Source organism: Mesitornis unicolor, unplaced genomic scaffold (assembly GCF_000695765.1).
Source record: "Mesitornis unicolor isolate BGI_N332 unplaced genomic scaffold, ASM69576v1 scaffold9584, whole genome shotgun sequence".
NCBI classification, from domain to species: Eukaryota; Metazoa; Chordata; class Aves; order Mesitornithiformes; family Mesitornithidae; genus Mesitornis; species Mesitornis unicolor.
The window spans coordinates 78,748-88,328 of NW_010180775.1; the positions used below are offsets into that span (position 1 = coordinate 78,748).

The window sequence follows — 9,581 nt, forward strand, 5'->3', positions numbered from 1 at the left end:
TTATGGAAAAGACTATCACTTATGCAGAAAACCATACCCACTCCCTTGCAAAGTGTCAAATCTAATTAAACCTTTAGAAGCATTTCAGTGCTATGCAGAGCCTTAAGAGGGGTGGATTCCACATTTAGAGCAACCTCTAGACAAATAAATCAATTCAAAACACTCTTATGTCATACTCTTACTGTGTATAGTCAAATGGGCTAGAAGAAAAAAAAAACCAGCACAAATAATGACCTGATATGCAGCTCTCCCCCTCCCATGTCAGATTTATGGGACCCACATTTGGAAGGGCGAGAATGTGAGTCCACCCCACGCAGCACCCCTCTGGTCAGAAGCTTGCAGACTGAATGTTAAACTCTCCAGTGCCAGCTTGTAACAAGCTCCTGGCACCAAAGTCAATTAATTCTGAAGTGGCTTTTAAAGGGAAAACAAATGAGATGCCATGAAAATAAACCGGAATGATTTAAGCAGGAATATCAGAGTTGATACAACTGTGAGTAGAAGAGCATATTCAATTCTAAAAAGAAAGCATCTGGCACCGTATCAAGGTAACAGCTATGCTATCTGCACTGAGCCCATCTGACACAGTCAACCAAGAAGGGAAAAACATGAAAGCAAACCCACTGAGGATACTAGTGCTTCAGGACAACAGAAGAGCTAGGACCGACTAAAATAATGCAAAATGTCCACCCACATACTGACAATGGGGAAAAAATTATGGGAACAATAAATACCTTCTCTCTGGGAAAATTCCTCTCCACAGCAAAACCAAAACAGACTACAACATGCTCTGAGAAGGCAACATGGACTGTTTGGAGATCACAGCAGTGCAGAGGAGGCAGCTACTGACAGGTGCGAGGCAGAATAACTTCCTGACTTCAAAGAAAACTTTGCTTCCCTGATTCCTATTTTGCACATCACATGTTGTGTTTTATTAATTGGCATTGGGTTGACATTTTAACTTTAATTTCTAATAAAAAGTGCATAAGCATAAACCTAAACCAGTGGACACAGTCACCAGCCTTCTTAAGACATCATGTTTGTACTGGTGGCGGGAATCAGAAGAAATCATTAGTCTTTTCCTTGTATGGCAGAGTGTCACAATCGTGTACTAACGATCAGCAGCACTTTAGAAAGGGCTGGTAGCAAGAATTCCTGACATCCCCTTACTCTGAATCACGCAAAGTTTGCAAAACTCTAGCTTTTTGCAAGCACATGACATTATTATGTCTACAACCAAGTCTCAAGACTTAGTTTGTAAAAGCTTCTATACCTACAGACTAAAAATATAAAACAACAAACAACAGTGATTATAGAATTAGGGAACCAATGGCTCTTGTGAATAGCCAGAAACAGTCCCCATATCATACATTCAAATGCAATTCCATGCACTACGCTATGGAGAGAAGCCCTTAAATATTATTCATTTTCCTGACTCTCTTAAAAAGAAAAACTGTAACACACATCTGTGACCTAGCAACAATACGGTTTGAAATACTTTCCAGATCACTGAACTGTGCAATACCTTCAAAAATGGGATGACAAAAGGTCGCAGTGGGAAGTTAGTAGCTTCTTGCAGTTTGGAATGAAATTCTTCAATTGTCAAAGTAGAATTCTGTTGAGAAAAAAAATTCTGTCTTGGTGACAAAATAATGAAAACCCTTAGCAACAGAAACAGTAACCAAAGCACTCTGAAATTGCTTAATAACTCATTCTTGATATTGATAAGAAGATAAAGAAAAGCATGCCACATATTAACTTATTACCTTATTAAAATACTCCAAGGAAACCACCAACATCTCAGACATTCAGCGCTTGTTGCTTAGAGTTTAAGCTCTCAGGTGCTAAGCATGGAACTGATTTCACAGTTCAAACATCTGTTAAAGCTGCTTTTCTCAACATTTTTTTTTTATTTTCTATTGGAACCTCTTATAATTTTGTGCAAAAGTGTTAATTGACATACGCAAAAAAAATCACCCTTTTTGAAGGCACATTCCTTGTTGTTTGAGGAAGAAAACTACCATTTTGCCTCTTGTACTTATAAAGAGGTTTGTTTACTATCTCTTAGGCTATGTAGTAGGAAAATCATTACTTTGCAGCTGAGGGCATAGCCCTGAAGACCACATGCTGCACAGGCCTGACCAAGGGAATAGTATGTGGACATTCCCAAGGAAGGTATCCTAATTTGCTCCTCAGAGCTCAGATGAATGTAGAAATCAACTCTAATTAACAGTGGGCAAGCACTTTTTATCTGAAAACCAAGGGCAGGTAGATGCTCCCAAAGCTGCCTTTGGTTCCCCCTTCCACAGAGCACCACAGGACAAGCAAAACCACATTAAACAGACATTTTGGATATGGAAGCAAATGGCACGTAGGACTTACTGAAGTTACACTGCCTACATTAAACCTCCTTCAGACACAGACTCAAATGAAGAGGCACCTACTGCTGTCAGGTAGGGTTTTGTGAAGATCCAAGTGGAGGACACCTGAGCCCTAGTACTAAACAGTGCTCCAGTCTGTGTGCCAAATGAAGGCAATGGCAACTGCAGCTGCTCAGAACAGATGTAAATTAGAGCACCACAACAGCATTTTTCCTGGTATGTCTAATTATTGCTGAAGGAGATACATGAGAGATGACAATGTCTGCCGGAGAGAGGACTTTACTGGGAATAAAAAGAATCCTGGGCCAGATTCACAGCAGTTTGCCTGTAAAACAGCAGCCCAACCTGACAGAATTAGGTTAGAAAAAGCTGAAATTTTCATGCAGCCATATAATCACATAAAGATAACCTTAAAAATAAGGTGACTGAAGTAACAGCAATGCACCATCAGGTCCCTCATTGTTTGGTTCAACGAATACTCCACTGTATAACTGCAGTCCAAACATATACTCTGCTCATCCTTTTAATCATTATTCTGCCACTGTGTATGTAGGGCACCCTCCCGAGCCAATGAAACTAGGCAAGCCAAACCATATTTTACTACATTATATAATTCAAGGTATGTCTACATTAGAGGTGCTGCCAATATAGAATGAAAACCCTTTCACACCATTAGAGCATAATACTGTACTGACAAAAAGAGTCAAGACTGTATTTGGTTGGGAAGAGCTGCCACGCGTGGGAAGCCAGTCAAGTTACTTGTGTTAGCTCCAGCAGCAAGAGCCAGCGCTTCATTCTGGCATGTTTGGTATCCTTCAAGTATGATACATGCAGTGTATGTGACCCACTCTTTTATATAATAAACATGTCAAGCACAAAAGAGAGAAAAGGAGACAAAAAGATCACAGTTATTATATGATTGCTTTTTTGCTTACCACAAGTCCTAGCACAAGGGTACGCACTCTCTCCCCAATCTCTGGTGAAATGTCATTGCCAAACTGCTGTAAGGTTGTAAGAAATCTCTTCAGTTTGCTGAGTTGCCTAGCTCCACAAGCTGGCGGTAACTGCTGGTTAGCCAGAGAAGAGGAAGAGGAAGAAGATGGCCCATTGCTAAAGCCATTAGGAGGAGATGGAGCTCCATTTAACGCTGTTGGTGAATGGCTAGTGCCATTGGTTACTGAAAGAAGAAGAGAAGGGAGGATAAATAGAGAGGGAGGGGAGGAAAGAAAGAGAGAAAGAAGACAGAGGGGAAAATCCATCAGCTTATGTTTTCTGTGCATGACCTCAAAATTAATTAAGCTGCACAATCCAAGATAATTAGCCTTTTGACATAGCAACACTCTGCAGTTTATATTTATTTCCCAGTAGCTGCAACTGAACGGTATATGGATTGGAAGTAACAGAAGCTGCCTCTCACACAGCCTCCTCAAAATGCTCCAGGACCTGAAATACAACATTTGAATTCCAGCAATACCAGCCTTTTGTAACAGGATTTTAAAAAAGAGAGAGACAGGGAAATGAAGAGAGAAAGAGCATGAGTGCATGTATGACTAAAGACAAAAAATTTGCTCTTTGAGGTAGAAAAAAATATGCAGCCATATTTCACGGAGCCTCAGTTTATCTCTGAATATTTTTACTTGTGTTTTGTACACACAACTGACAGCTGTGTTTATAAAACAAGACTTTCATGTTTTAACCTTGCACCACCCAAAGAGAAGGTTATTTTTTCTGATACAGATTTCCTGGCTGCTAACATATGGAGCACACAAAGTTGTCTGGGCAGGTACAAATGGTGTCGTGCTCACTGTGGCCTCCAGCCTTGCAGCTAGGGCATGAAGCTACATTTCAGATGACTTCTCAGAGACCATGAGCAATCACTCCACCTTCATCTGCCAATATCATATCTCTAAAAAGGATAGGAAAGCATTTCCCTCCTGTTGTAAGGCTGCTGTGAGAATAACTAGCTAAAGTACCAAGTGTTAAAAATTCATGGCGAGATCCATGCAGACATACTGAAGACAACAACAGACAGTTTTTGGCAGTGATTTCAGTTTGATTCTCAACCGCGCTCCAGAAGAGAGCAGAGAATCAAACTGAGGACATCCTTTTCCACCCAGGTTACTTGGAACAGCAACAGTCAAACACACTCTGTTGAGGTTGGTTGAGTCTGACTTCCCAAAATGTCAGTGAATGGCAAGAAAAAGGACTGCTCCCTAGGAATACCAACGTACTGGTGCACATGTACCGGGTGTGGGCTTGCAGCACAGGACTGCGCCCAACAGCACACATGCGACCGTTGTCCTGAGTAAACTTGCTGGTTTCTTTTTGGGAATTCACTCAGAACCCGTCTCAAAAAAACATCAAAACCAGGAACTTGTCTACAGTCAAAAATGGATAGGAGAATTAGTCTAAATTGCTTCCTATTTAAAAGCATTACCATGGTGAGCTAGCAACTTCAAGAACTTTCAATGTTTCCTAATAACCAGCATCACTGAAACCAAACCTCCTTTTATCTTTGCCACTTTCTCCATCAGACATCTTTATTTTTAGACAGCAAGTCTTTTTTGAGAGTGGACACCTAGTACCAGCTTTAAATCACTACCACAATACTTTTGAAGGAACTTTTGCCCTAGTGACTGAAGCGGCCTTCTGGAGGTACTACAGAAAAAGCTATCTCAATGGTTATCTAGTTTCTGCTTGTGTTTTATCCTAGCTTTTGGTTGCCTGTTCTAGCTGTGTGGAGGTGGAAAAAGCAGAAATATAAAGAAGCTGGCTTCAGCAAGTTCAGCTCCACGTGCAGCTCCAAACCATGCTCTCTGAGCGCTGCAGCAGAGTGAGGTATCCGAGTGAACAAATACATCGTGATTGCAAGGAACTTGCATGGCCAAAAGTCATCGTAACATGAACTCGGTAAATGAGGATTGGGAAAAGCATGTCCTGCTGTAGCCTGACATCATTCATTGACTTAGACACTGGTAAGGGGCTGCTCTAAGCAGAAAATCCTGGGGCTATGATCAAGAAAGAGTTCAGAACAGCAGAACTCATTACCCAGGATAGCTATGAGGAGGAGAAAGGCAGGTAAAATTTCTCCCACAACAAAAAAAAAATAGAGAAATACTCCCAAAATCCAGCTGCTCTAACTTTTTTTTTTAAATAGCCCACCCTATACTAACGATTTTATCTCTTTCTTTATAATGTATGAATCTGCCAACTGGTGAAGATCTACGTAATTTCTAAACCAAAACTATGTTATTAATAAAAACAGAATTTAGCATTTAAAATTTCAAACTAGTATACATCAAGAGTTTTTAATCATGTAAAACAAAGAAAAGAAGCATGCTCTTGACCAGAAAACAAATATGCTCTTCCTGGCCTACAGGCATTCCCGCTGTACTTGTAATAAATATAACAGGCACTCCAACAGAAGTGACTGTTTACGGTATAAGCTGGAACTACTGAAGTCAAACTCCAAAATCTGATGGGGTAAAAGGCAATTAAAATTACACTTTTTTAGACTTTTAGTCTTATATAAGCAGCCCCAAAATTCCAGCTATGGTTCACACACCTTCCAAGGTGCTGAACCCAATCAAATAAGCAAACATGCAGAGTATGTGAGTACACTGAGAATTATAACAGCAATTAAAGAAGACCATTGTCCTGTTGCTTTTACAATTGCCAAAGATTACCCTGAATTGTGCAAAGTGCATCACACTGGAAAGCTTAATCAGCAAGAGCCCCCTCCTGCAAAAACCTAGAAACAGTGTAACTTCAGATGAGAGCAGCTGCTAGGATGATTCAGGTGCTGGAGTTAAGAAAAACAGACAAATCTTTGCAGGAGCAGTGTAACTGGGTTAAATTTGAGTTTATGCGAATAGCTGGCACAAGCCCTCCTCACGGTTTAAGTTCGATGTAAATCATCAGGACAGGGTTCCCTGGGATAAGTGGTACAAAGGCGTCCAGCTGGCCTTCTGCATAGAGGTGAATTTTAAATGAGGCGTTTAACAGACAGAAAAGGACTAACCAGTCATAGGCAAGACAAACAGAAGATGCTGCCTTCATTCTGTTTAGGCATATGTATTCTACTGTTCTAAAAATGTTTTATTTAAAATGTGAAATGTAAACACATTTTCGTGTTTATACTATTACAAGACAGTATAAAAGAGACCAAAAAAATTTGCAGCTAAATCTTGGTAAGAGAAATGTGGATCATTTCATGGCTGTGAAAAGAATAGTCCAGACAACATGCCAGATTCAAATCTCAGTTACACTGATATGCACGCAGAGTAACTCCATCAAGACTAGTAGAGTTTCTTGTGTGTTTACATCAATAAACTGAGACAGAGATGCAGACCCAAGTGATTTAGAGTAGTAGTCAGAGACTAAAAATCTCTTCATAAAGCAATAAAAGGCCTTTGTTTTTGATTTTATATCAATATTAACTAGACATTATGTAGCATTTAAATCACAATTCTTCATTCAGTTATGAATGGGGTGAAGATAAGTATTTTCTTATATGAATTACCTCCACTTCAAAAACATAAGGAAAAAACCCTAAAGTTTCTACACAAAAGGGAACAGGATCCTTTAAACAACAGAATGGCATAAAAGAGAAGGTGGTTTTCAGTACTTCTCACAGAAGGACTGATCTGAGCCTAAAGTACATGTTAAATCAGTGCTTGCTGTTCTTTAACACTGCGGCCAAGCTGTCAATGAAATAACAACACAATTCTGAGCTGAATGTCTTAATAGCTTAAAGATGCATTAACCTGTTGTGATCTTAGTTTTGCTTAATTACTTAAGCAGTAACTTATCAGTTACTGTAAGCAAGCAGTAACTTAAGCAGTTAACTTAAACTTAAGTTACTTAAGCAGTAACTTAAGCAGTTACTTATCACAGTAGAACCAAATGCTGCTTCCGCCATGTAATGCAGTTTTCCCTCCACATATTTTGGTTCCTCACACACAGAATAGAAAGAATATGGATTAAAAAGAAGAAAATAAGTCTAATTACACGTTGTGGGCGTGAATGAACTGGTTCTTGGAGCTCCTTGGGTAGTGGGAGGAGGTGGCATGGTTGGAGGCGTCAGCCTGGATTGTGTCTTCACATCCACAGGTGAGTCTGGCATTGTGGAATGCTTCTCAGTGCGATCTGCAACACACACCACAGGAAGACACCGGTTTATTTCCCCAAGCACACCCCCTCTGACAAAAACTTAAAAGCTAATGCAAGAAGTGAACCATTTCAGCATCTGCCACAAAAGATTACACCAGATTATCTTCTCCAGTGTGCTCTTCCCAAATTACATCATCTAAACCTTACTTAAGAAGGTGTAACACAGATGGTAAGACATCATTTGTAGAGGTGCTGTATTATCTTCTGGTTTTCTTTCCAACATGTGCAGATGCTACCTCCCAAGCACTTCTGGAGCTGCAATATTGCCACCTTCCTTCAAGGTGGCACCTCATGTTAGCAAGGAGGAAAAAATAGACCACAAGACAGGAAGGTAATAAATCCCTTTATGACAGCTCTACCAGAATTAAAACCTGAAGCTCTTTAGTACAGGTGAGATATTGGGTAGGACACTGGTTGAAGCCAGCACTCTTCATGTCTCTTTTTGTAACACCTGCTGCCCTCTCTATCGCTTCTCTTTGTAACCATGGAGCGACACTTCTGTTAAATACCCTGCGCCTCCTGGATCATTTTATCACCCTGCCCCTGGATATTCTCATATTCGCCAGAAAAATAAACACAACATGCCAAAAATGGTAAGTTGATCATCACACATACATACTACTGTTTTTTTAAAAAGTTTTTAAGTTCACACCTTCACACATTAAGAACAACTTTAATGCTCAAAACCTGCAAGGTAAGCAGAAACATACCTCCCCAAGAAAAGAAAACAAACAAAAGGCAAAACCAGGCAGAAAACCTAACAGCTCTTTTACAACTAAAGAACTAAAGATCCAAGATATTTGATATAGATTTTACAGAAGTATCTTCTTTTTCCAATGTATTTTTGGATACCCTTATGTTAAAATTTTTAAAAATCCACCCAAACCCTTAGGTTTCATTTACTGACAATGAGCAATACATGATGACGTTTACCAAATGAAAGAAAAATTAAGGCCAGGAGTTTAGCGAGCCATCTTGAGTAAAGATGAGTAAAATCAAGTTCAGCTTTTAATGACCATAAGTTAAATTCTTCCATCCCTTCTTGGGGGTTTCAGGATTATTTATCTTATACACTGCCCTACACAAGTCTTCCTGAGCTTCATTAAACTATCTTGCAAAGCAAGTAAGTGCCACTGCTCGATGGGTAAGCATATAAGTCTATGGTTTTAATTCAAGATAACAGCAAAATCTATCACGTTCTATAAATTCTGTCACTCCGCTTTGCAATGTGCTTTCCTTGTTCTTACTAACAATATACAAACTTCAACCAAGAAGTCCTACCTAGAATTTGCCCTGAGACACACTAAGAGAAATTAAATGCAATGCACATATTTAATAAAGGGTATATTTAAAAGAGCCTCAAAACACATTATTGTCAGAACACTTAATTATCAGAAAGTTAAAAAAAATTAACAATGCATGATAGATACCAATCTTTAGCTGCTTGAAACTGAGGAAATATGTCCCAGAAGTGCAGTGTAGTCCAATCATAGAAGCTATCTTCACCATTTACAGAAGTGTCTATAGATAGTGCCTCAGTTCTCAGGCAAAGGGAGTAATTTCATACAGAATTTAGAGAGAAGTTTAGGGAAGATGAGCAGTGAAACACTCCTAGAACAGGACGAGGGGAACACAGATACAGTATTATAGGATCTGCAGTGTTGATCTAAGGTTAGTAAACCTCAGCTGTGTAGGAAACAGTATCCAAAATGAATAGTTTAAATATTAAGGCTGCTAAACAGACAGGTGAGGTTTGATTTGCAATTCAAGCAACTGTAAATTGTTACATGCTGGAAAAAAAAGCAAGTTTTTAAACATAGTCTATACAAATTTCATTTCCATATCGCTACACTAAAACAGTTACATCTAGATCTTCAACAAGCTATTCATTTAATATAAAGAACTATGAAAACTCATCTTGAAATGTTAATTGCTTCCGTAATAGCCGAATTCATCTTGCACTCACCTCAACCAACCTCAGCAACAAGGGAATAAATAGCTTTCAGCTCATGTTGCAACAGAGGGAAA

General features: G+C 39.3%; 1 protein-coding gene across 1 annotated transcript in view; it reads right to left on the reverse strand.

Annotated features, from left to right (window-relative positions):
• RUNX1T1 (runt-related transcription factor 1; translocated to, 1 (cyclin D-related)) overlaps positions 1-9,581 on the reverse strand; it is a 75,547-nt gene that overhangs the window by 40,238 nt on the left and 25,728 nt on the right. Inside the window, exons 2-4 of the mRNA XM_010183190.1 lie at positions 7,392-7,529; positions 3,317-3,558; positions 1,526-1,615 (exon numbers count right to left, since the gene is read on the reverse strand). Coding sequence (XP_010181492.1) covers positions 1,526-1,615; positions 3,317-3,558; positions 7,392-7,529 — 470 coding nt within the window. The remainder of the gene's footprint in view (positions 1-1,525; positions 1,616-3,316; positions 3,559-7,391; positions 7,530-9,581) is intronic.